We start from the raw sequence: 24,871 nt of genomic DNA on the forward strand, positions 1-24,871 counted from the left end.
CAGTATATTTCAGTCCATTCCAGAACATTGCAGTGTGACTTTCCCCATTCTGAGGAGCAGGGGTGTGACTAAAGACCTGAGTCGGAGGCAACGGCCAGTTTGTGACATACTATGGGAGGAAGCCCTGGACTGACTCTACTCTGAGACTCCGTCCTTGGGTCTCCAAGGGCAGAGAGGAATTGTTCATTTCAGCGGCTGCAACTGCCAGGACTGGTTGTGCCCACTGCTCGGGTCCATCTTTTAGGCCAGCGCCACAAGCACTGTGACAGACAGGCAGGCCATCCCTCAAGAGGCTGCTGAGCAGAGTGGGTCAGGTCTCTCTGCAAGCTCCAGCGCCTGCTCCACCCTGACTCCTCCACATACTGTGGTTTCTGTCACACCGCTCTGCAGTCAACAGGTTTAGCCAACAGGTGGAGAAATTTACACTTTGCTGTGGGATAGAGGAGAATGGTTTACTTTTACATAAATAAGTTCAAGGACACAAGCCCTGCAAGAAGGCACTTGCTGTGCGATGAACTGTCTTGCTGCCCTCCTGGGGCCCCTGTCAACATGAAATCCGGTCTCCAGGCACACAATGCCACCAAAGCCGTTTTGGCTTGTCTGGTGCTTGGAAGTTTGATTAGAACCTCCAGGGCCTTTGTTAACTGGCAGTGGCTAAAAGACTGTAAATGGGGTGTGTGTTTCCTAATAGACTGACATCTTTTCTGCCTTCTTCTCTCTGTCCTCTCTGTCACACCAACCCCTGAGCCTCAGATAGGTTCCCCCACAGTGCCACCCTGTCCCTGCCAGATGCTGCTAAGCTTAGGCCAGCATTGTCCTCGTCCCCACCTCAGGCCAGCCCCCAAGGAATCACATGGCAACCAATGGGGGCTAATTTCTCAGTTGCTTTATTGAGTAGTTAGATGAGACATCACCTCCTGCAGGACAAGTGTCCTCAAGCAGGTACAAGGAGTGTTTAGGGGCAGACTGGCAGACAGGGGGTGGGACAGGGCAGACAGGGGGTGGGACAGGGCAGACAGGGGGTGCGGCAGGGCAGGTGTCTGCTGCTGGGATGGGTCGCGGGCACCAGGGACAGGTCAGCTCTCCACGGGGCTGGGGTTGGGGTTGGGCTCCTGGACCTTCTCGGGGACGGGGAGGGCCAGGGGCTGGTCTGGGCTCTCCTTTTTCTCCAGGCTTCCCATAAAGAAGCTGACCTTTTCCCTCAGGTTCTTCTCCAGGAAGCTCAAGTGGCTTTGCACGTCCCCCGAATTGGAGCCCAGTTGCTGCCTGAACTGCTCCATCTGCTGCACCAGGGCCTTGTTGAACATCTCCCCCAGGGGCTCCACAGTGCGCCGGAACTCCTCCACCTGCTGGTCTAGCTGGCTGTTCAGGTCTTCCAGAGACTTCTGCAGTCCCTCGGTGTTGCCCTTCAGCTTGCTGTGCACGTCTTCCACCAGCGGTGCCAGTTTCTCCTGCAGCTGCTCGATGTTGGTGGAGACCTTGGTCTGAAGCTCCTCGGCGTTCTTCTTCATCTGGAAGGCCAGGCCCTCGAGCTGATGGTTGAGTTTCTCCTGCACACCCTCGGCGAGGGGGGCCAGGCTGCTGCGCAGCTCCTGCAGGTTCTGATCGATTGTAGCCTTCAGCTCGCTGGCACGGGGGGTTAGGCGTGCCTTGAGCTCTTCCACGTTCTGGTTAAACTTGTCCTTGAACTCGTTGGCGAAGGGTGTCATTGAGGCCTGCAGGCTGTCCACGTTCTCCTGCAGTGTGGTCTGCATGCGCTGCATGTAGGGGGTCAGCTGGCGCTTCAGCTCCTGTGCCTGGGTGTTGACCTGGGTTTTCAGCCCCTCGGCATAGGGACCCAGGTGCTGCTGCAACTTCTGCACGTTTTCCCCGAATGTCTGGCTCACAGTGTTGGCGTGGGGCATCATGCGGGCTCGTAGGTCCTCTAGTTCCTTTCTAATCTCTTCCTTTACCCTCTCTGTATCCTTGGCCAGGCGCTCACCGAGTTCCACAGCAAAGGGCACCAGCTTCTTCTGCAGGTCATCTGCATATGTATTCACATTCCCAAGTTTGTCCTGGAAGAGGGTGCTTCAGGGAAAGGTGGAGAGAAGCCCTATTACACTTGGCAGTAGAGGCTCTGCTTTATGTACCTGTCTAGGTCAGGAGTGTGTCCATGGGAACCAAGACCTCCATCTTGTCCCTGTGGCCCTCCCTGGGGTAGGTCATACTTTCAGGAAATCTACTAGGATTAGTGTTCCTTTGGATTTTTATCTGCAAGACTTCTGCTCGGCTTCAGCATCCTTATCTACCCATCACGTGACTCCTTTCCTTGTGATTAAAGAACAGAACAGGACTGGACTTTAACTCCCGCCCCCTACCTCCCAGGCAAGGGTCACATTGTGCAACCTTGCAGTCTTCCAGCGGCACAGGGTCTGACATCCTTGCTCATGATCAGAGCATCTGCAGACATCCCAACCTCCCTTCCCCTGACTTCGCAGGCACCCATGTTTCTAGAAATCCCACCTCACAGGACATGTCTTCTTTCTCCTTCTACCACGAGCTTGCAGTGGGATTTGGCTATTTACCAAACTTAGCACATTTAGGAAGATACTATAGGCATGGATCCCTGGGCCCAACTTCCCTGTTTACAGGGACAGTCTAGGTCCAGAGAGGCCAGACTCCCCTAGTGAGAAAGGAAGGATCCCAAGTGTTGGTGTCCCACCTCTCATCAGCTTTGGCCTCAAGAAAGCCTGGCGTTGCAGACTGACCCCACTTACTTGAGCTGTTGGGTAATGTCTGACTTCTGGATTTTCTCCACAGCCTCCTTGGCATTGTTGCCTAGCTGAATGAAGTAGTCCCACACCACAGTGGCCACCTGGTCCTCACTGACCTCAGCCCGGGTGCCTGGGAAGAGAGCAGCCACAAGTCACGAACAGTGTACATCCCTCTGAGCTGGATGGTGCTGGAGTTGGGGTAACCCAACCCATTTCTCCATCTCTGGGTTAACCCGGAGAGCCCTGGTACCAACAAGGGCCTGTTCTCGTAGGAGCAGCAAACCCAAGGCCACCCTCAGCTGTTCTCTAGTTCTAGAGCTCCCTTTCCACGCTGCCTCTCGTAGGCAGCAGCGGCTAGAGAGCTGTGTCTACTTACCGGTGATAGCCACCAGGGCCAGGGTCAGCACCACAGCCTTCAGGAACATCCTGGGCTCCTCGCTGGGCTGCAACAGTCTTGGCTACACTGGATGTTTCCGGTAGTGAGAAGAAACAGTTTACCTGTGTCGCTTCGGAACTGACTGCAGGCAAAGCCAGCCACGCATTTAAAGCCCCTCCAGCCCTCTCTCCCCGCCTCCTCACCAGTGTGTGGCTCCACGTTGGAAGGTGACACACCTTCCCAGGAGGCCTCTTGGACTTTAGTGACCCTAAGAAGACAACGTGGAAGCTGACGGAACACAGGCAGCAGGGGGAAGCGGCCTTGTTGGGTTGGCCCCACCCTCCCTGTTCAGGAGTCTGGGAAGGGGACCTGGGAACTTGAAGAGAAACAAGCCTGGGAGACAAGGGGTGTCCCTGAGCAGGACTGAGGCCCCAGAGGCCCCAGAGGCCCCATTGGCAGCTCTGGGTTTGTGCCAGCCTTGGGGAACAAGGTCCAGGTCTCCTCTTTCTGCCCCAGTGAGACAGGCCCTCTCTGACAGCTGTCGCCAACCCAAACTCTGTCTCAGAACATCAGCTATGGACAAAACACCAGGCCCATTCAGGGCTGCAGCAGGCAGTGAGCTGTGGCCTAGGTATCTGCAACAACCCTTGGTCAGAACCCAGGATTGAAGGGGTTAAGCGTAAGTGTGCTTTATGTCTCATGACTGTCAAACTGAATCACCTCAGTCTAGTTATCTGAAGTCCCAAGCCTCAGTTTCCCCTTTGGACAATGTATAATTTGTTATATTAAATTATACAGTACTTGTGAAATGGGCAAGGGGCTTAGCCGGAAGTAAGTGCTGAGACTAATGACGGTGATCTTCTGTGGACCAGAGCTGGGAAGGTAGCAGAGAACCTGACCCTCTCTAGAGAGTGGCAGAGAGTGAGGCTCCCTTTCCCTCAGAGGGTCACCAAGTAGACTGGAGGCAACACTGAGACAGCGGGGCTGATTAAGGCTCGATTGCTATCCCACTGTCCTCAGCCACAGTCAAGAGTCGCGCAGAATGACCACCAACAGAAGGTGACGGACACTGCTGTGGAAAGTGAGTTTTTGATCTCCTGCTGAGACTCCAAATGTGTCCACACATACAGTTGCAGGGGACATCCAGAGGAAAGGTTCCAGACTACGGTGAGCATGGGGCCTCCATGGCCCCACCCAGGACTGCACGATGATACCCATCATTGACTGCTGTCCACAAGATATTTGTGAAACAAGAACCCTCAGAAGAGACCACAGTTGGGCCAAGTTTGCTTTGCTACATCACCACCCCATTTTTTAAATGTGTCCTGATTGGCTTGTCTCGTGGGACTAGAGACAGCTGCCCTCCCCTGCTGAGTCCCCATTAGACTGCAATGTGTCCTCAAGTGGCCAGGAGTGAGATCCTTCCTAAAGCAGCCACACTTAGTGAGTTTCTTTCTTTTTTTTTTTACTTCTATTTGGTGGGGGTGGGTATGCCTGCATCACAACACATGAGTCGGGGTGAGAAGACAACTTGAGAATGTCATCAGGTTTGATGACTCAACCCAGAGTCACCTTGTCGCCTCTCGGTGTTTTCTGAGTTCAGGCTCTGGAGTCTGACTGGGTTTACATCTGAATTCTACGCAGTCTGGACCATGTGGCCTTTGTCAAGTCTCATGACTCCTCTGAGTCTCAGTGGTAAAAGATTATGTGAGATAATCCGGCACACAGTAGGTGCTCATTGAATATTAGCCATGTTTTGCCTCTAAAAAGGCTTATCTCTCTGTACCACTGACTCATTGGTCTCCAGTTTACTCTGACTAATCAGGCCTGGTCCAGCCTGTGCTGGTCCCAAAGGTCAGAACTGACAGGGGACAAGTCACATGGGACGCCTCGGCTGCAGCTCCACCTCCTGGACTTGCAGTCTGAGTACCAGGTGCCACCAGCATGGGACAGGTCCAGAGGTAGCTGCCTGTGTGTACCTTCTCTGAGAAGACCTATGTTACTTAAGCTTGTTCAAGAATGGCTGCCAGTGATTGATTGGCAGATATGCATAGATATCCAAGTTGTCTGTGGACACAGAACTTGGCTCTGAGCTAAGAGACTGGGACAGCATGCATACATGTGTGCCCAGCACTCATGTATGTACGGCCCTAGCACAGAGGGTGTACTGCCTCCTGACAAAGCATACATGAGCATATTGACTTCTCTAAGACGAGGGCATATTCCATTTGCATCTGCAAGTAATTTGCATAGGGGGCGGGGCAAAGTGAGAACCCCATATCTCAGCTGTTGGTGAATAGACCCACCTTGCAGCCAGCTGCAACAGTCAGGGGACATCGGGCACAGAGGGTCAGGGGGTCTTGGCACTCTGACCCTCCATCTGTTTGCCTGCGTTCATCCAGAGCTCATGGCCAGTGAGGCTGACAGCTCTCCGTCATCTCTAGCCACCCTTAAATCTGCCCATATAGGGTCGGAGCAGAGCCCTGGGACTCTCATCACCCAGCCTGCTCTTAGCCAGACAGAAGGAGACTGGCAGCCGGTCTTGAGGGCCATCCTCAGTCCAAGCTTCAAGAGGTCTTCCTCACCGCGATGGTTAATGTTAACTGTCAAGTGGGCAGAGCCTTGAACCGCCTGGGAGAGGGGGTCTCTGGGTGAAGATCCTAGGCTGCAGAGAAGGGAGACAGCTAGCCAAGCTGAGCTGAGAGCCAGCATTTCACAGCTCTCGATTTTTAGTTGTGACCAGTTGCTTTAAACTCCTGCCACCAAGACTTCCCCACCGGTGAGCCAGGACAAAACCCTCGATTTGTGGTTGCCAAGGTGCTGTATCATAGCGAGAGTAAGATACCCACCCACTGTTGGTTCCTCCCTGGGTCTGGATCTGTAAGTCAAGTACAGTCTTCTCTGCAGAGGATTCCAGGCCAGAAAGCCACCAAGAGGCCTCCTGAGGCCCAAGCTGGATGGGTGAGAAGACACAAATATTCTGGAAGAGGCTCAGTCCTAGGCTCCAGGTCCCAGGATACCCTGCAGGCCAGCTATGTGTGGTCCACACACCGTGTAGCTCAGTATCACATGGCTGGGGCTCTTGGCTAGCACGTTTGGGCTTTCTTTGATTCAGGGGGCATGTTCTGTGCAGTGAAGCTGGCAGGCTTCCCAGACCTCCCTCCCAGTGGAAAAGGACCACAGCATTCTCAGGGCCAAGGACCTGGTACCGAATCCCAGGTTGGGATCTGAGTCCTGTTGTGCCCTTTGCCTCGGGGCAAGAGACAAGAAGAGGACCGAGCCGAGCAGTTCCTGCCACCACACACAGTGCCTGATCCTAGTACTTCTTCTCACTGCCCTTCCCTCCTGGCTGTCACCAAGGGCTTTTCTTAGAGGAAGCTTAGGTAGAAACGGCTGCCGAGGGCCAGCTCAGGTGCTGGGACCCAGCTTTTCCACGGCTGGGTGTTATGCACCGAGTAGGCCTCTGCCTGACTGGGGCCTTTGGTTTTTAGCCAGAAAATGGAGTTAGCAATTTCTAAGTCACAGGGTTTGGACAACTTACGTTTTAACAGAAAACAAACTATTGTTTATTTTGTTTTGAGACGGGGTCACAGTACGTAGTCCAGGCTGATCCCAACCCAGGATCGCCCTACCTGTTTCCAGAGTAGTGCTGGACTCATAAGGAAACGCTATCCCAGTCTCCCTAGAAACAGTCTTATGTCAAAAGGATGAGATTCTGGTAGACCGAGTTTCAAGTGTCAGGCAAAGATAAGGATTAGGAGTTCAGGAGGTAAAGCCAGGCTCCTTTCTCAGGTGCTGCTGTCGTGCAGACAGGACGCTGCCTGCTAAAAGTCCCATTTCTCTACCTCGTCCCATCTCTGGCGCAGCTGTCCCTGCTTAAGGAGGGGGGATTGCGAGTCAGTCCTGCCCTGAGCCAGCTGCTGTACGTTTCTCTACACTCTGGGAAATCAGTATTCTGTCCCCATTAGCAGGGTAAACAGAGGCTCGGAGGTGTTACATTCCTGAGCACAGACCATGTGAGTCAGTGTCAAAGATCAGTTACGTGTTTGTTTGTGTGTGCGCAGGTGCTTACACACATGTGACGTGTATGCCTGTGGAAGCCAGCTGTTAGTCTGTCTCAGACATTCTTCAAGAGCTGTTCACCTTGCTTCAGAGACGGAGTCCGTCAGTGGTATCAGAGACGGGGTCTCTCAGTGGTAGCAGAGACGGGGTCCCTCAGTGGTAGCAGAAACGGGGTCTCCCAGTGGTAGCAGAGGCAGGGTCTCCCAGTGGTATCTAGGACTCACTAAAGGGGATAGACTGACTGACCATCAGCTCCAGGTAGCTGGCTACCTGTCTGCCACCTATCTCCTTGCCCCCAGTGCCGGGATTACAAGTGGATACCACCATACCCATGTTTTACATGGATATTGGGGATTGAACTAAGGTCTTCGCGCTTGCAAGATGAGAGTATTTTGCCCAACTGGCCTATTTCCCAAGTCCCAAAAGTATCATTTAAACCTAGAATTTCTTGACTCTAAGGTCTTCACATCCAAAAGGCAATGTCCTCCAATGCTGCCTGTCTGGGCTGTGGTTCTCAGTACTAGCTCAGAGGACATCTTAGTTTCAAGAAGTCTGAGGGCTCTCCTGGGCAGCTGTTTGCCCCCACAGCACCTCCTTGGCCTTCTTTATGAATAGACTTTCCATACTTTGCTGCCCCGACAGTCAGGGGTTATGTAGGGGTCAGATATCATCCAGCCACGAGCCCAGCTCCCATCTCAGGATGCTATCATGGGTCCAGAGGGCAGGAGGAGGCACATGGCAGAGGGAGGGGCAAAGGCCTTGGGTTTAGCATGATCTTTGCCCTTCTCTCACCAACCCCTTCCTGGGGAACAGCAGAAGGGACTTCTGGGAACACAGAGGTGGGCGGAGGCCTTTGGTGGAGGTGGGGGGGGCGCGTGTGACCTCCCCCTTGCCACCTCCCACCCGAATCCTGCCACTGCTGATCTGTGGCTGTACCAGATTCCCCATTCCTTTCTACCCCGAGGCCTCCAAGTGGTTTCTGCAGAGGCCTGTCATTGGCTCCAGGCTATTGTCTGGGTTGTGCAGGAGAGATGTGTCTGGGAGGTCAATGTGAAGGGCTAAAGCCGGTCTGAGGCCCGAGGCTTGTCCTCTAAGCCTGTCTCCATCCCACCAGCCTCATGGGGGAAGCAAGTAGCTGAGCCTTTGGCTGTGGAGGTGGAGGTAAATAGCGTGGGCAATCTCAGAGGGATTTCTCAATTCTTCTGGCAGCTGGCTGCGTGGCCTCCCTGCCTCAGGCTCTGGTCTGAACTGCTCAGCAGGTGACCTTTGGCCAGCTCACTGGGCCTTCTGTGCCCGCTGTCCCATCCTGGGGCCAATATAAAACAGGTCAGGGCCCTCCCGCTTGCATGATCAGTTTATCCCTAGAAGCAACTAGCTACTCCAGGTAATGCCCCTGGGGAGGACAGGAAAGGAGGGAGGGGACAGAGAGCCAGAGGAAGCCTTTGCCAGCCAGCCAGGTAGCCTATGAAAGGCTTGTGATCCATGAGTAGCCTCCACCCTTGGGTTCCTGGTGGGTGGGGGAGGGCTAGAAGTTGAGGAAGGGGAGGCCACTGGACCAAAAGCCCTGCACTGGGTAGTGGCAGAGCTGACTGGAACTGGGTCACACTGTCTCTTGCTCAGCATGCCCAGAGCTATTGGAAGCCTTTGACATTCATGTCTACTCCAGACAGAAACACTGAGATCTAGGAAGGGACAGAAACCTGATGTCACCCAGCACATCAGGGGAGAGAATGAGCAGATGTTCCATTCTGTGGAGGCTTTCTACACCCAACCTTCCACCCTAACCTGGGGCCTGGATCTCCTATAGTTCCCTGTCTGAGAGCGGATATCATTAGGAGAGGGGCTTGGGATTCACCCCAGGGCCCATGGCAGTCTCCAGGGAAGGGCCTCAGTAGGGTGGATCCTTCCACAGATTCCTCTCACAAGCAATTTCCTGCAGGTGCATAGGTGCCATGCAGCCCCGGGTGCTCCTTATCGTGGCCCTCTTGGCGCTCCTTGCATCTGCTCGTGAGTTTTGGGGGTTGGGGCTGGGGTTTCTATGAGAGCCGGTCTGGGAACCCTGTCCTGATGAGTGGGGGCTGCGGAGGAGCTGTGGGCTGGCAGGGCTCAGCTCCACTCTTTCGCAGGAGCTGAAGAGGTAGAAGGATCCTTGCTGCTGGGCTACGTGGAACAGGCCGCCAAGAAGGTACAGGATGCTCTAACCAGTGTGCAGGAGTCCGAGATGGCTGTGCAGGCCAGGTATGCCTCCTGGTGCTCTTCTCCTGTTTCCTCCCCTCCTCCCCCTGCCCTTTTCTTGAGACTCCCACACAGAGACCGCGGTTCCCCCAGTTTACCCAGGGTCTGGGCCTGTCTGAGCCTCTGCTCCTTTGTGGGGCCTTTTCTGGGTACTGTGGCTGAGGTGAGAAGTAGAGCAAGCAGCCCTCTTCTGCCTCCTTTGCTTCTCCTTGGAGCAGCCTCAGGTACACAGAGCCCTGGCTGCACATTCTCTTCTCCAAGCATGGGGCTAGCGGCTCCCTTGGGGGTCCACCTGCTCTAGTTTCAGCCTATGTTGCAGGGCTCTGCCCCTGGTCCAATCTGTGTTAGACATCTGCCTACTGTGGGTCCGGTCCTCACCCCTGCCTGCTGGCCCAGGGCTTTGACTGACATTTGATATTGACCTATGCAGCAGAAGATGTTGACAAATGTTCTTTGTCCCCAGAATGGGCTGTGGAGAGGGTATGATTTCCCCAGCTTTGCAGGGGAGAAAATTGACTCCAAGAAGTTAGGTGATCTGGCTAGATCGTGCAGCTCATGGGTCCTCCAGTAACTTTTCAAATGAGAGGCTGCCCCCCTCTGCTCCACATGTGCAGAGCCAGTGATGGGACACCTTCAGGACACTATTTACACTGACCACAAAGACAGGCTGACCTTAAGCATCACCCTACCCTCAGGCCTGAAAGAGGCCACAAAGGTCTGGTCTAACCAGGGACAATGTAGAATTCTACATTAGGCTGCCCCTCCACCACCTTTGCCATCTCTTCCACCCTGGGAGTTAGCTGCAGGCATTTCCAGGCTGGTGCTAGGTGAGGTGGTGCTCATGGCTTGGAGAGCCAATAGGGCTCTGTGGTTCTGGCTGCCTGTAGGGGAGCCTTTCACAGGGACCTTGATGGATGCCTCTTATTGCTTTAACCCCCAGGGGCTGGATGGACGGTGGCCTCAGTTCCCTGAAAGATTACTGGAGCACCTTTACTGACAAGTTCTCCGGCCTCTGGGATTCTACCCTCAAGGCCCAACCAACCCCAGCTGCTGAGCCTTGAGACCTCTATATTCCAAATGTACCTGTATGTCCATCCTGTTTGCCTCTGGACAGGCTGGGTGTCCCCCGAAGGTTGCTTGGAAGGAAAAGCATTCTCGTGTTTTCACCCCTTCCCCAGACCTCACCTAAACAGACTGCTCCTAATAAAGCTGGATGAGAAGCTGCCATGAGTGGGGGTATCCCACGGACCATGATGTCTGGGCATGGGAATGAGTGGACCTGGGCTGTGCCTCCTCCGCCTCTTTAGTTGTCTCCAGGGCATTTCTTCCTTTGTAAGTCGGACTAGTTCTGTTTACCTGCTTGCCTTGATGTGGTAGGTGAGAGGGCAAATCAGCAACAGAGTTGCAATTACATCCTGTGACAAACTGTCAAGTGGGGGGACAATGTGTCTTGAGTAGGGATACTGTCTAGCTGGCCCTTGAATGTCATCTTCAGAGTTGAGGTCAGATGTGATCACAAAGCCTGTGTAACTGGTTTGCATGCTCCAGGCTGCCTGGTGCCATGAAGCCCACTGAGAGGAAGGAAGCGGGGTGGGAGGCTGGTTGGCTAAGGCTTTGACCCCACCGCATCGCAGCTGTCTCCATTTCCTATGTATAAGGTGGGCAAGATCCGCCCCCTGCACAGCAGGCTTGTAATGAAGATGAAATGGTAGCGTTCAAAAGCACGAGGCGTAGTGTCTGTGCAGTCCAGGTGCCTGGTAAGCAGTCCTCACTGTGGTAGCTCAACTGCCTGACCTCTTAGACTGGCATGGAGACCCAAGGTCCTGGGAATCCCAACAGGGTTGCTTACTATGTTCCCACCACCCCAAAGCACTGACTTCAGAGAGATCCAGGGTCACAAAACAGGTCGCCCACCCTGTAGAATCAACGGCCAGTGTTCAGAGAGGTGACAGGGATTGCCCTGGGTCAAGAGCAAGCACACTGCAGGGCCAGACATTCATTTTCCACTTTGTGGTCATGGGAAAAGCCTCTGCCAGGTGTTGGCGGCTCCTTTCTGGACAGCACCGGCACACCCAGCTGCCCGGACTGCGTTCTCTCTGGAAATCCAACAGGGGCTTCTCTTCCTGACCGCCCAGAGCTGGCAGTCTCAGTGTCCACACCTGGAAGCCTTCCCGCCCAAACCTGGCTTGATACCTGTTGTCGCTCTGTGTGATTAGGGGCTTAAAAGCCCACCCCTTCATCCAGGGGCTCATGAAGATACACTGGGGCTGGGAATGGAGCCTTGGGAGGAGGGAGAGGGACTCCCCGGATGTGTGAAGACCACCTGCGTACTAACACGGGGATGAAGAGGGGCCAGTCGAGTGAGAGAAAGGTTGTTCCTGTGAGAACGTGCATACACCCTCGCCTGCATGAACACGAGTACTTTGTTACACTTAAAGTAATTGTGTGTGCCCACAGCAGGCTGGGTCTAAATAATGAACAACCCGGGCTTGGTGTGTAGCTGAGTTGGTAGAAGGCTTGCCTGGAATGCACAAAGGTCTGGGTTTGAGCCCCAGCACTGCATAAACTTGGCATGGTGGTACAGCCCTGTACCCCTGGACCCAGCACTTGGGAGACGGAGACAGAAAGATGAGAAGTTAAAGAGCATCGTTGGCTTCAGACTGGGTTTGAGGCCAGCCTGGTCTGTCTGAGACGCTGTCGCAGGAGGAAATGAATAAATAAGTAACTAAACAAGGACTGGCAAGATGGCTCAGGTGGTAGAGGCACTTGCTACTCTAACCCAGGTGGCCTGAGCTTGGTCTTTGGGACCCACGTGGTGGACAAAGAGAACTCCTGTGAGTTGTCCTCCGAGCGCCACACGTGTTCTGTGGCACGTGAAAACCCACACACATTAAATAAATGTAATAAAATGTTAAATTACACTTATTTATATTTGTGTGTGTGTGTGTGTGTGGAGTGAGTCCCAAGTACTAAATTCAGGCTCTCAGGCTTGGTGGCAATTGCCTCTACTTTGTCAGCCTGCCATCTTATTAGCCCAGTGTAATAAAAGTTTGTTTTGTTTTTCAAGACAGGGTTTCTCTGTATTGTGCTGGCTGTCCTGACTCTCTGTAGACCAGACTAGTCTCGAACTCACAGAGATCCTCGTCTGCCTCCTGAGCTTCAGGATTAAAGGTGCAAGGACAATTCATCCCGTCCCACCTTTCCTTCAGTGACTAACTTCAGCATCAGCTCCCCAGCAGACATGGACATTCGTGATTTGAAGATGGATATGAAGGCCTCTCTAATAAACGTGGGGATCAGTACCACGAAGGGTTTTTGCCCAGCTGGCAGGTAGAATGGCTAAAGCCACGGTGACAGCTGCCTTTCACAGCCGGCCAGTTTCCGAGTGGGGGGATGACTGCGTGGGAGTCTTGCCGGAGGGAAAGAAAAAGAGAAGTTTGATGAGGGGGGTGGACTTCGTTCATGAGAGAGGGTTAAATTCCGGGCATTTTATTTGCACTTGTCCAATAATTCCAGTCTCTTTGGCTAATTGAGGGATCCTGGCTCTAGGGAGTGGAAGATGCCCACACATCGTCTGCCCAAGTGGACCTCACCTGGAAACACTTCTGGCAGAGGAAACCGGTCCTTTCCCAATCCGGGCCTCAGCACTAGGGGTTTGAGCCTCTGTGGGAGCACTTTTCAAGGGGCTCCCTGTTACTTTGCCTAGCCATCTATTTCCCTCCGAGCCTTCTTAGGACAGGGATTCTGTCTCACGCTCTTAATCAGCCTCGTGCCCAGCCTGAGTGAGCTTGGAGAACTGAGGAGTCCTGTACAAAGGAATCCCCATTGCAGTACCACGTCCCTGCATCATTGGATGTCCCTTTAGCGATCTCCCTATGTCCCCCAAAGAAAGAAGCCATCCCATTTTGGAAAGATTTATTCTAAGAAAGCTAATGCAGGGGTGGGGAGCGGAGGTGGGCTCCTCACTGGGCGCTCAGCTTCTTGCTGGCTTGGTCGATCATACTCATTAATCTGGCCCTGAAGCTCTCCAGCACGGGCATCACGCCCTGGCGCAGGTCCTCCAGAGCAGGTTTGGCCTTCTCGCTGAACGTCTTCAGGTGTTCGGTGGCCTTGGTGTGGTACTCTGCGAGGGTGGCGCTGTCCTTGAGTTGGGCCAGGCGCTCAGCCAGGCGGTCGCGCATCTTGTCGCTGTAGGGCGCCAACTTTGTGCGCAGAGTGTCAACGTGCTGTCGCATGCGGTCACGAAGATCCTCGCCCACAGGGGCCAGCTTCTCCTGCAGCTCCTGCAGCTTCTGGCGTGCGCCCTCATGCAGCTCGGCGCCCAGAGGCTCCACTTTCTGGCGGTAGCGAGCCACCTCCTCCTGCCACTTGCTCTGGAATTGGTCCAGATAGGGCTGCACCTTTGTCTTCACCTCCTCCAGGTCCTTGTTCATCTCCTGCCTCAGCCAATCTGTGTCCTTTTCCAGGTTATCCCAGAACTCCTGAGTCACCGGGCCCAGCTGTTCCTGCAGGCGACCAATGGATGAGCCCAGGGTGTCCCAGTTCTCCAGGAGATTCAGGCTGGAGGAGGAGAGAGCAGCTGAGAAAAGGCCCCAGGCATCCTGCACTGCCCCAGGTCTGGGGCAGTCCTGGGTGCCACCTGTTTCTGGAAGTGCAATTGTTGTATCTCTAGTTTCCCAGGACATGCACCCCTCTAACTCCCTACCCCTGCTTCCACATCCCTCTGTACACATGGCCTGAGGTACCAAGGACACAGATGGGGTTGGTACCTGTTGCCAGCCAGTTCCCTTTTTGTGCTGCCTGACCAGTACTGGGGGTTACCCAGGGGAAGGGAATTTTGCATTCATAGGCAGAAAGAGGGGCTGTGGTTACCCACCACTCAGGTGAATCCCATCCCTATTCCTTCATTGGAACCTGCCATGGTGCCCAAATGGTAGGCTAGCAGGTGGAGATTTGGCCAGTTAAGTTATGGCATCTTCTCACAGGCCTCTTTGCCCACCCTAGATGAACAACCTTTGCCCTGCTCCAAGGTCCCAGGCTGGGTCCTTTCTTACTTCAGCTGTTTGCCCACGGCGGAGGTTTCAAACTGGGACACATATTCTCTGCCGGTGTCTTTGACCGCATCCACATACACAGTGGAGAAATCCTTCACTCTGTCCCAATAGCTCTGGGGGGGCTCATCTTGCTGCCAGAAGTGCCGAGCCTGGCTCCCTGGGGATGCAGGAGAGACCTATGTCAGACCAGCTCCGGGCTGGGATCTGAGCTGAAGAGTCAGGAGGAGACTAGAGAGAATTCTGTTCTCTGCCCAGGAAGGTAGGCCATGGGGGCCTAAGCAGAAGCCCACTCCACTCCAACTGTTGCTTCTCTAGGCTGGAGGTACCTACCTGTCAGGAAGAGCACAGCCAAGGCCAGCACCACAGCTTTCATCTTCAAGGGTGTGGGTGACCTGAAGAAATAGAATTGCTGGGCTGAAGGGGAGCCCCTCACTTGCACCCCACATTCAAGCTAGTGAAAGAATAAGGGTGTAGAGTGGGAAAAGGCCCAGAAACCCACAGAGTGGAACATCCCTTGGGAGGCACTAGGGAGCCAGAGTAGCCTAGGGCAGGTAGCCAGCCTCACTTACCTCCCTGGAGCTCTCCAACAGTCCCGGAGTGAGTGCCCAGCTCATCTCTCCTGGCCTATTTATGTCTGTAGGCAGGGGCTGGGCTGGAAGACTGATAAGCCCAACCCTGGCCCTCTCTCTGCTTACTTGTCCTGACGATGTGGAACTTAAGAGTTCAAGGATCAGCTGTGTTCCTGAGGCTGGGCAAACAGAGTGGGCAAACAGGAAGCTGCGGGGGCTGCAGAGCTGAGATCAAGGGTTCAGGTGGGGGCAGCAGGGGAGCAGCTGCACACTCAGGGGGTCCCCAGGGTTAAGGCAGTCGACTATCCTTTTCCTGTATGACTATGCGGGGAGCAAGGCGGGGGTTAGGGAACTTTGGGCTCCTGCACTCACACTCCCTCTCCAAAGTTTCTTGCATTACAAGGAGGAGTTGATCCTTTCACCTCATCCTGGCCCCCCAGGTAGGGTATGCAGCTCTGCAGATGCCACGAGCCTGAGAGGCCTCCCATCCCTAAATCCAAGAACAGCTGAGGTGCCATGGAATTGCCTGGGTGAAATGCAGAGGGGTTCAGGGTCCCAGACTGAGGGTGAAAACCCCCTCTGACAGTTCAGAAGACATGAGACCAGCATGGGATTGTCAGCTCCTTCCTTCTCTCCTCCTTTCTCCCTCTCCCCTCTTTTCTTCCTTTTGGAGATAAGGTCTTTCTTTGTAGCTCAAGCCTACCTCCAACCCAAGATACCCTGCCTCATCCTTCAAGCGCTAGATTATGGCACCAAGCCCAGCTTTAAAATGTGTGTGTGTGTGTGTGTGTGTGTGTGTGTGTGTGTGTGTTTGTTTTGCTGGGGATGCACAGGCTAGACAAGGCCATGCACATGCTAGACAAGGAGTCTACTATTATTTTTTTCTCTGACTGCCAAGGTTTTTGTAATGTGTAGATGTTACCCAGCCTCTCCTCCAAAGACAACCTCACCATCTACCATGACCACCAAAAGGGGCTGATGCAGTTCAATTATAACAGCCTCCCCAGAGTGGTGAGGGCCTAGGCTCCATCCCCAGTATGGGAGAACTGGGCAGCTGGGTATGGGAGGCTGAGTACGGTGGCCCACGTATTCAATCCTTGCACGAGGTTTCAAAACCAGCTTTGGCTACACAGCAAGTTTTGAGGTTAGCCTGAGCTACAGGAGACTATCTTAAAAAGCCCAGATCATCCATGAAACCACATAATGGAACCGGTGCATTACCAAGCTAAGAAAAACTTTTGAGATCATCTGTTCAGGTCTTGCCTATGAAGTTGCTTCTAGATGAGGAACTAGTCAGCAAGAGTGGGGGGAATTTGCTGTGTCCCACATCTCCCAGCCTCAGAGGCAGGGCAGGGATGGACCTTGAGCCCAGGTCTTTGCACTTGGGACTCAGGGAAGGCATGTGCTCTGCCCATCTTCCTCAGAAACTCCCCAACTCTCTAGAAACCAGCCAGGAGTCTCTTCCAGCTCTGGGAGTGGCTGGGTTCTAGCCGCTCCCATCCTAGGAGGCCCTGGAACCTGAAAGAACCTTGGCTTGAACCTGGGCTTTGCTACGTATTCTCCAGGTGACCTGGACGAGTTACATAACCTCCCATCCCTGGGTTTCTTATCTGCTAAGTGAAGATAATGACAGAACACGCCAGGCCTTCGCTATGATCCCAGTCACCGTGTGGGGAGCACAATGACAGGATGGAGATGCGTGTGCACTTCCTGATGCCAGGAACCGCTGTTTGTTGCCTAACGTGGAAAATGTGACTAAGGGACTTGAGCTGGAAGGCAGCCTGGAATATCCAGAGGGCACAGTAATCACAAGGGCCCTTCAACATGCACGAGGAGGCTGGAGGGCCAAATCCAAGGAAAAAATTTGGGAATGGGAGCAAGGGGTAGAGCGATGTGAGTGCTGGCAGCGGTGATGAGCCAAGGGGTACTGGCTGCCCATCCATGGAAGCTGGGGGAAGCAAAGGAGCACATTTTTCTGAATGAAAACTCAAGTTTTCAGAGGGAACACCACTCTGCCATGCATTTAGAAATTCAGAAGTTTAAACCTTGAACTTGAGATATCTCAAGAGCTTGAGATAATTGTGTTGTGTTAACCATGAAACTTGAACATGTGCACACAACTGTTGAAAGGTAACCAAAAGCAAATGGTAAGTGTTCCATGTCCCAGAATCCTAATTTCACTGCCATGAACACATTTGTATTATAGGCCTGTGACCCCAGCTGCTGGCAAGGCGAGCGCCTGGCTTGGGGGCACAGTGATGTAGGACACCTTTCCCAGGACCAAACCAGTCCCATGTCTGTGGGAGCATGCAGAGGGAGTGGCCTGCTTGAGAGAATGATGAAAGCAGCCCCCCACAGGAGCAGCTTCTTAGATCTTTCAGGGGGTGGGGCAGGAATCTGAGCAGCTTACCTGTTGGCCTCCAGCCTGTTCTCCAGTCTCGTCTTTCTCTTTGGCTCATTACTGAAATCATGGTTGCTAGCTCGGTGAGCCAATATATGCTCAGTTCCGTGGTCATCAACTCACTTCCAGTTACCTTGAGACATCCCGTTAGGCTGGAGGTCAGCTTTCTCCCTTAGTAATTTACCTGTCAGAAAACTGCAGCCTAGAGCTGCTAAGGCCATTCTTGCCCTTCAGCCTTGAGATGGTGCCGGTGGGGCCGCGAATCAGGCCTGGCTTCTAGTTCTCAGATGGTGGCTTCTGACTTCTGAAGCCTTCATATTCTTTTCAGGGACATTGTGGCTCAGGGATTGGGATCCAAGACATTAGAGTACAGAACTCTGGGACAACCTGTTACTGAGCATTAAATGTGCTCCTGTCTTGGTATGTAGCCCAGGCTTCTCTCAGACTTGGGGTAATCTATACCACGCTCATTTTCTTCCCCTGTCCCCTTCACACTTCCTTGCTAGTGTCTGTCACTTTATCACAGGACATTTGGCTTAAGCCAGTCTAAACATTGCCTTTCTGGACAGGAAGTCCTTCTGGACAGATCAACAATAAAATGGGGTCATCCTAGATTGAGACTGGGATTGGCCGCTGTTAGGTGTTGGGTGCCCAGGGCTGGACCAGGGAGTGGAGACAGAGCCATCATTATGGGTTCTACCACCACCATCACTCCCTTATCTCGGGAGCCTCCTCACTGACTTCTGAACTGGGCAAGTGCTGGGATCCCCTAACACTTGTGTGAGTGCTGGCAGCTTCAGGAGTCATGAATGTAGCCCATTTCACAACTTATGTCTCAACACAGCCGATTATCTGTACAGGGCAGTGCAGGGACTCTGTCCTTGCTGGGCCTGGCACCAGAGACTTGCCAAACATTTATTGGATGAATGACATTGGTACACTAAAGGCTCCCAGACTGACAAAGGGTTATAGGAAGGCACAGGCCTTCACTGGTGCCAGCCGCTTCTAGGAACATGTACCTGATGTTCTAGATGGTGCTGGTAGGGATGGGGAGCTGGGGCTGGGGAGGGTCTCCCTAAGCAGGCTGGATCCCCAAGGTTTCCTGATGGACAGCCCTCTTACAGTGAGGGTATTGTCACCAACTTTGCATGTTGCTTCTGCGTCCTGCTCAGGAGAATTAAGAATTTTGTGGTTGAGTGGGTGGGGCCTGGCACCAGCACAAAGACAGCCAGAAAGTCCCCTTCCCTGAGCCTGGAGAGTGAATCCTGCTGCCCTGGATACCCACCCTACCTCTAGCTGAAGGCGCCTGGTGACGCTGCCAGAAGCACCTGTGGCAAAAGGTGTACTGACTTCTTGGGAGTCCTTAGGACCCATTACCAGCTCCAAACCCATCTCGCCTCTCAGCAGTGTGCCCAGATTCAGGACTTCCAGGAGCTCGCCCAAGATGGCACCCTCTCCTCTGAACAATCCCATTGTAATCTGGGGCTCAAAGGCTTTCCCATGTGCCCCTCTCTGAAAGATTTTTATCTGTATGAGTATATGCCGTCTGTGTACTGGTGTCTGTGGAGTGTGTCAGAGCCCTTGGAACTGGAGTTCTAGGTGGAGTGAGTTTCAGGAAGTTGGTGCTCTTAACCACTGAGCCATCCTTCCAGCCTCTCTCACTCTTTCTAAATGCCCGATATTCGCAGTCATTGAGCTTTCTTCTCACAACACTTAAGCTCTCTCAGCCGTGCCTGGGACCTGTTGGAAATTCTGCCCTGTACTGAAATCTGGGCGTGGACAGAGGAAAACAATAGGAAAAGCCCCTCTCTGTCCTATGCTGACATCACATCATCCAGCTGACTGAGGTCACCCCATAAATTCCAGCCAGGGTCAACTCAAGGCTCTCCTTCCTGAGGACCCCAAGGAATCCATTTTCCACCCAACTCTGCAAACACACGTCCCTGCCGAGGAGTTAGAGTCCACGTGGCTGTCTGGGACACAGATGAGGCTGACTTGCCAGGCTCAGAAGGCAAGGTGACAGGAGTGTTGCTCAGAGCCCCACCCTAAGCCTGGGGATTTCTCCAGACACCTGCGTCCCTCCTTCCCTACCCCATGTAGTTCTCCTAGCTAGACTCTGAACTGTCAGGCAAACAGCATATCAGTTAGAACATAATAAGGTTTTTATTTCCACAACCTCCTACTGTCCAACCAAGTTACTAAGTTGTAAATGTCCCACACAAACAAGGACAAAATGTCTTAGCAACTTGAAGCTGGAGAATGTTTTAAGCCTTTTTTTTTAAAGTTTAACAGAAATGAGAAAGAAAAAATACTTCTTACATTTTCAAAGAACAGAAATAGCAAAGTATATTCATATACATTCAACATATATTGCGCATATTGGTTACTACAATATAAAGCAATGGTGATCTTGAAAATAGTTTGCAAGATGGCACGGTTAATAGGCTCACTGGCTTTCATCTGGGTGGCTCTGGAGGGTGGTGTCTGTTCTTCCATCAATCCAGTACCATGTAAACAGGTCAGGCCCAGCATGCGGGGCAGCAGGGCATGCCCGGGACATCAGAGGTGGACTGAGCTTAGAAGTCAACAGTGGCTCTTCAAGCTTTCTTGGGAAGTCAGACTTCTGGTGGGTAATTGGTGACCCCATGAAGTGGAGGGGAGATCGGAGGATATGGGACCATGGAACGGGTCCCTAGCAAAGCTCTTGCATTGAAAACAATTCCACTCAAGAGACGGTGGGCTCGGAAGCAAGCTGCCGGTGTCAGTGGAGAAGGGTAAGTTGGGTGGGGACCCTGCTGGCAACATCCGGATGCCATGCTAGGCAACAGCTTTCTTCTGTGCAAATGCAGAGGCTGGAGACCTCTGGCTCTCAGAACGAGGGCTAAGAGTCAGAACAGGGTCCATTCCTCACTGGTTTTGAGGACCAGGAGAGAACAAGACCTCGCGTGGCCCCAGGCTGCAGAGGAGACTTTGGTTCTATCAGCAGAGAGAGAAAGGTAATGACACAAACACTAGCTATCGCGTAAGTGCTGCTGCAGGTGGGAGGGGGCCACTGCATCCACTGATGGCACAGGAGAGTGGCTCACAATGCCAATGCCAAGGAAACGCTTCAACAGAAGGTGCAAGCCACAGTTCAATAGCACAGAATCTGGTTAAACATTTCTCTTTTAAACAAAAATTACTTTTGTCTTTATTAATAATAACAATAACAATAACAATAATATCAACATTTACCAAAAACAATTCCTACATGATCAAGAATTAAGTTGTAGGGCCGAGGATGCTAGGGAGAGGGGAAGTTAAGGGAGTCCGCAGAACCTCCTATTCTTGTCTGTGACAGAGGCTGAAAGGGAAGGGCATATATGCACACTCATATATATGCACACATGACTGGACCAAGGGTCCTTTTTACAACGCAGCAGAGAATAAGAATGGAGGCCACACAAACAGCACAGTGCACCCCTGCTGGGTGTTCACTCGGGGGAACCAGCTGGATGGTGGCTAGAGGGGAGCTGAGCCACACAGAGGGGGCCCACACTGAGCCATCCTGGTTGGCAACTTTCAGCAACAGGCCATTCAGCCTACGATGGGTTCAGATGGAATTCAGTTCTAGTGGACCCCAGCAGGAGACCGTGCCAGGTTCCAGACTCGGTTTCTTTTTCTCTTTTACACACTCGCTCTCAGCCTCTGAGCTCTGGTCTGGTACTTCTTCCTAGCAGACTGGAGCAGAGAGTGTGAGCCTGGTCTGGGACGGAGGCTGCGGAAGGGAGGGTCCTGACGTTCAGCCCCTGAATACTAACCGCTGGCTCCTCTGCCTCAGAAATGGAAAGGGAAAAACAAAACCAAGAGGGAGAGAGAAAGCTAGCCTAGGGAAGGAGAGATGGGGAAGGAAGAGAAGAAAATCTCCTCCAAAGGAAAATTCCCAAAACAAAATACAAGCAAACCTCCAAACACCAGAAACTCAATTCAAGCACACCAGATGCCGGTTCACGGAAGACGGAGAACACGGATTTCCTGTTTATTTCCTTGGTGCCTTGGTCATACAAGCAAGCATGGCAAAAGCCCCTCGTAACCCAAACGACGGCCTACTGGTGCCCAGTGTGGGGAAAGGGGCTGACACGGACGGCACAGTGGTGCGACGCTGCTGGACACTGTTGGTTCACAATCAGCCTCCTCCTCCTCCTCGAGCTGTACACAGACCTGTGAAGCAGACACAGGGCTACTCTGAAGGAGTGCACTCCTACCTCTTTCTAATGGCACTGGGGATGGAACTCAAGATCCTGTATGTGCTATGCATGTGCTCTACCAGCAAGCCACATGCCCAAATGTCCTTGCTGAAATCTTTTTTAGGTGTCATTGCATGAGCCTTACCACACTGAGGCTCTGCCATGCCTCTGAGCATGGCTTCACTTTCCTCAGGTCTTTCTGTTTCTGTCCAGATAGAGCTACTCGAACCCTCCACACAACCTTTGTTAAGCCAGCAGTGCCCATCAGCACTATATATTATCCTTTGTCTACTCCTTACCAGTCCATCTGGGGCTGCAGCTGGAGTTCTCTGGTAGAGTACTTGCCTAGTCCTGGGTCCTATGCCCAGCACCAAAACACCAAACAACAACAAGAACAACGAATGAAAGGAGCCTGGCTGGATCTGTTCTTTGTTGTGTTTCGCCCTTCAGGATGGAGCGTAAAGATTAGCTCTCTTTCTTAGTGTGCTGGCCAAAGGTCATCGGCTTCTGTCCTTTGCAGCTATAGCTCACTGGATCTCAGAAGACACATGGCATCTACAACACGAGGCGGGCCATGCACCTTTGCTCTATAATAAAACTAACACAGTTCTTAATGAACAAAGCAGGCAGATGGGAGGCTGCATGGGAAGAGTGGCACTTGAGTTCGCCAGGTACCACACATGGAATGGGCGTGCTGAAGGGATCAGGGCTGGCATTGGGCCTCGGGGCTGCCTGGGCCCTGGCCAGGGTGGCACTCACTCTCCATATCCTGCTACACGCCAGCCTGCTCCATGCTGAAGGAGACCTCGGGGTGCTTGTGGCTGAGCAGGATGTCTGTAACACATGTGGATGGATAGCGAGAGGAGTTTAAATGCTGGCTGCCATCACTCAGGCCTGGATGCTCGTGACCTCCCAGACTCACCCCACATTCTGCAAGACCAAAAAGAACATGCAAGACAGGTGAGGGAGGGGAGTGAGTGGGACAAGAGAGAGGAGGCACTCGCCTAGCAAACCCAGACTGATTCCCATCTAGACTCAGGGCACGGTAGGCCCTTCAGATGCAAGGGACCCTTCCTGACCACCTTCCCTCCTTTTCACCACCCTCGTGAGCAACTGACATTTGGGGGAGAAGATGAGAAACCCCTCCGGAGCCTTTTCTTAGAGTTGGTGGAAAGGAGGACTGCAGTGAGTGCCCACAAGGAGCCAGGCCAGGCCACTCTTTCCTGGGCATTGCACTCTACCCACAGGAGGCCAGTACCCCTCAAGACACAAAGTAGGCAGTGTATCTTGGGACCAGGAAGGTTAAGACTGCCTGCAAAGCTTAGGAAGGTCTATTGCCTGTCTATTACCAGTCCTCTATTTACAGTCTCTTGCTTTGGCTCCATAGAGACACAGAAATGCTCGACTAAGGTATGAGGCCCTCTGAGGAGATGCAGAAAGAGAGCTATTACTGAAGGTGCCTTTGGTTGCAGCTTGGACTGCGATGGCCCTGTGCTGACATAAGCCAGAGTCCCTCACATACACACTCTTGGGGATGCGCGGGGAGCGACACTGTGTGTGACTCTTCACATAGCGCACTGTTTCCACAGAGGTCTGGAGCAGACCCCTTGGGGAACTGCCCAGGGGTGTCCATGGGCAAGGTCTTACCTTCACCTTCCCCATCCTGAAACTGCTGGCTGCCCATGAGTGAAGACTGACTGAGAACCGCGTCTGCCATTCGGGCGGAACTCAGTGCCTTTCCCGCCACCAGGCTCATTCCTGGCAAGGTATCCAGCTGCACCTGCAGGGAACAGTCGGGAGGAGTGAGGCTGCCACTCTCAGGGAACCCCTGTTCCCCCCACAGCAGCTCAGGCAAAGGGTGTCCTGGGCCACCACTCCAAAACGCCCTTCCTGTACAGCACAGGGCTGCGGCTGCGTTCTGAGGGGACAGCCCTGTGCTTGAGTGCCCTGTGTGACACGGTGGCTGCTAGGCATGTGAAGGGAATATGACAGAAGAACCAAGTTTGAACTTTTGTATGACTTTAACACAGTCACATCTGAATAGCCACAAATGAGTGGCTGGTGGCACCTTGGCGCCATCATGGCTGCTGTGTCCCAGTTGACAGGCTGTGCAAGGCCAGGTCAATCCTCAAGAAAGACACAGACAGCCAAACAGTTGCCAGAAATGGACCAAGAACTGAGAGTTCATAGTGGGGCCTAGATTTCTGGGAGAGGTTAAGACCCCAGATGTCAGCTCATTTGATTTGGATGAAAGATTATCCTGGCATGTCACCAGAGTTAAGGCTTGTCTGTTACGGAGAATCAAAGAAATGTCCCACAGCCCGCAGAGGGCTGGACTCTGAAAAGATGGTGGAAGGAGAAGCTCTACTTTAAAGTTCAGATTGGCACCATCCCACCTCTCAGCAGGGGCCAACATACGTATGCATCATCGCTGTTCTGGATCGTGTGGTGTCTCTGGAGGGTCCGGGACCTGAGAGGCTCACTGACTGAGGGCCGCGTTGGATACCCAAGCCCGTTGTGATCCGGCAGCTCCATTGCTTGTCCTGGAGAACTTCTATCCATGCAGTTCCCTATGACAGACTCTAGGAAACAAGCACAACAGGGTGAACAGGCATCTCTCAGTGATGCCAACTCCTATGTAGCCCCGTGCAAGAGATGATTGAGAGGAGGACCACAATTGCCCAACTGCCAAGAGGAGCTGGGGCCAGCCTGACAATACCAGGCCCTACAACAAATATGAGTTTTTAGGACACTCCCTGGCCTAGGGAAAACCCCACTGGTGGGTATGAACTGGTCCACACTCATCCTGGTCTTTGCCTACATCTCTGCTGGCTTAGCTTGTGTTTGCTCCTACATCAGAGGGAGAATCCAGAGCTGCCAGGGCTTCCAGCCTGTATCCCATGGACGCAACTTCCGCCTTAGCACCACCCCAGTCTCTCCTGTTCTCACTGCCACTTCTCACACTGCCCACGGCTCCTTCACCTGGCGTAAAGTGCTTGCACACAGCTGTGCTTGACCTCACTTCCCATGGCTATTTTGACATCATCCAGGTCCATGGCTTGAACTACACTGAGTCTGTGTAAAGAACCAGCAAGACTGTTCAGTGAAGAGAGGAACTTGCCATCAAGCTGGATGACCCCAGTTCAGTCCCCAGAACCCACCTAGTAAGAGAGATGATTCCACATGCGTGCGCAT

At 53.1% G+C, this 24,871-nt stretch overlaps 4 protein-coding genes across 8 annotated transcripts in view; 1 reads left to right on the plus strand and 3 right to left on the minus strand.

Moving 5' to 3' along the window:
* Window positions 1-871: 871 nt before the first annotated feature.
* On the minus strand, window positions 872-3,549 carry Apoa4 (apolipoprotein A4). Its single transcript, XM_075967805.1, has 3 exons — window positions 3,130-3,549; window positions 2,757-2,883; window positions 872-2,067 (listed from the first exon to the last, which is right to left on the minus strand). The coding sequence occupies exons 1-3, from the start codon at window positions 3,176-3,178 to the stop codon at window positions 1,077-1,079; spliced, it is 1,167 nt and encodes a 388-aa protein (XP_075823920.1). The 5' UTR covers window positions 3,179-3,549; the 3' UTR covers window positions 872-1,076.
* Window positions 3,550-8,494: 4,945 nt separating this feature from the next.
* On the plus strand, window positions 8,495-10,656 carry Apoc3 (apolipoprotein C3). Of its 2 annotated transcripts, none has more exons than XM_075966045.1 (4): window positions 8,495-8,575; window positions 9,131-9,198; window positions 9,318-9,429; window positions 10,367-10,656. In XM_075966045.1, exons 1-4 carry the CDS (start codon window positions 8,538-8,540, stop codon window positions 10,485-10,487), a joined length of 339 nt encoding a protein of 112 aa, XP_075822160.1. In that variant the 5' UTR covers window positions 8,495-8,537; the 3' UTR covers window positions 10,488-10,656. The 2 variants fall into 2 exon arrangements, with proteins under 2 accessions (XP_075822160.1, XP_075822161.1); XM_075966046.1 differs by lacking the exon at window positions 8,495-8,575 and adding an exon at window positions 8,624-8,648.
* A 2,670-nt stretch (window positions 10,657-13,326) lies between these two features.
* On the minus strand, window positions 13,327-15,144 carry Apoa1 (apolipoprotein A1). Its single transcript, XM_075966048.1, has 4 exons — window positions 15,050-15,144; window positions 14,811-14,872; window positions 14,481-14,637; window positions 13,327-13,986 (listed from the first exon to the last, which is right to left on the minus strand). Exons 2-4 carry the CDS (start codon window positions 14,851-14,853, stop codon window positions 13,389-13,391), a joined length of 798 nt encoding a protein of 265 aa, XP_075822163.1. The 5' UTR covers window positions 14,854-14,872; window positions 15,050-15,144; the 3' UTR covers window positions 13,327-13,388.
* A 4,446-nt stretch (window positions 15,145-19,590) lies between these two features.
* The window catches only part of Sik3 (SIK family kinase 3), a 220,860-nt gene continuing 215,579 nt past the window's right edge, over window positions 19,591-24,871 (minus strand). For 2 of the 4 annotated variants that reach the window (XM_075966052.1, XM_075966050.1), the window contains 4 exons: window positions 24,095-24,258; window positions 23,324-23,456; window positions 22,436-22,606; window positions 19,591-21,650 (listed from right to left, as the gene is read on the minus strand). In XM_075966052.1, coding sequence (XP_075822167.1) covers window positions 22,449-22,606; window positions 23,324-23,456; window positions 24,095-24,258 — 455 coding nt within the window. In that variant the 3' untranslated portion in view covers window positions 19,591-21,650; window positions 22,436-22,448. Of the gene's footprint in view, window positions 22,607-23,323; window positions 23,457-24,094; window positions 24,259-24,871 lie in introns of all 4 variants that reach the window. The other 2 variants (XM_075966049.1, XM_075966051.1) reach the window with 2 other exon arrangements.

The sequence above is a fragment of the Microtus pennsylvanicus genome, chromosome 3, assembly GCF_037038515.1.
Source record: "Microtus pennsylvanicus isolate mMicPen1 chromosome 3, mMicPen1.hap1, whole genome shotgun sequence".
Taxonomy (NCBI): domain Eukaryota; kingdom Metazoa; phylum Chordata; class Mammalia; order Rodentia; family Cricetidae; genus Microtus; species Microtus pennsylvanicus.

Excerpts from the sequence above, each read along its gene's own strand:
- Apoa4 (XM_075967805.1), bottom strand. The coding sequence starts at position 3,178 with ATGTTCCTGAAGGCTGTGGTGCTGACCCTGGCCCTGGTGGCTATCACC. Across the intron at positions 2,884-3,129 it reads GGCCCTGGTGGCTATCACCG|GCACCCGGGCTGAGGTCAGT; the intron begins GTAAGTAGACAC and ends CTCTCTTCCCAG. Across the intron at positions 2,068-2,756 it reads GACATTACCCAACAGCTCAA|CACCCTCTTCCAGGACAAAC; the intron begins GTAAGTGGGGTC and ends CTTTCCCTGAAG.
- Apoc3 (XM_075966045.1), top strand. The coding sequence starts at position 8,538 with ATGATCAGTTTATCCCTAGAAGCAACTAGCTACTCCAG. Across the intron at positions 8,576-9,130 it reads GAAGCAACTAGCTACTCCAG|GTGCATAGGTGCCATGCAGC; the intron begins GTAATGCCCCTG and ends AATTTCCTGCAG. Across the intron at positions 9,199-9,317 it reads GGCGCTCCTTGCATCTGCTC|GAGCTGAAGAGGTAGAAGGA; the intron begins GTGAGTTTTGGG and ends ACTCTTTCGCAG.
- Apoa1 (XM_075966048.1), bottom strand. The coding sequence starts at position 14,853 with ATGAAAGCTGTGGTGCTGGCCTTGGCTGTGCTCTTCCTGACAG. Across the intron at positions 14,638-14,810 it reads GGCTGTGCTCTTCCTGACAG|GGAGCCAGGCTCGGCACTTC; the intron begins GTAGGTACCTCC and ends CTGCATCCCCAG. Across the intron at positions 13,987-14,480 it reads GCCGTGGGCAAACAGCTGAA|CCTGAATCTCCTGGAGAACT; the intron begins GTAAGAAAGGAC and ends CTCCTCCTCCAG.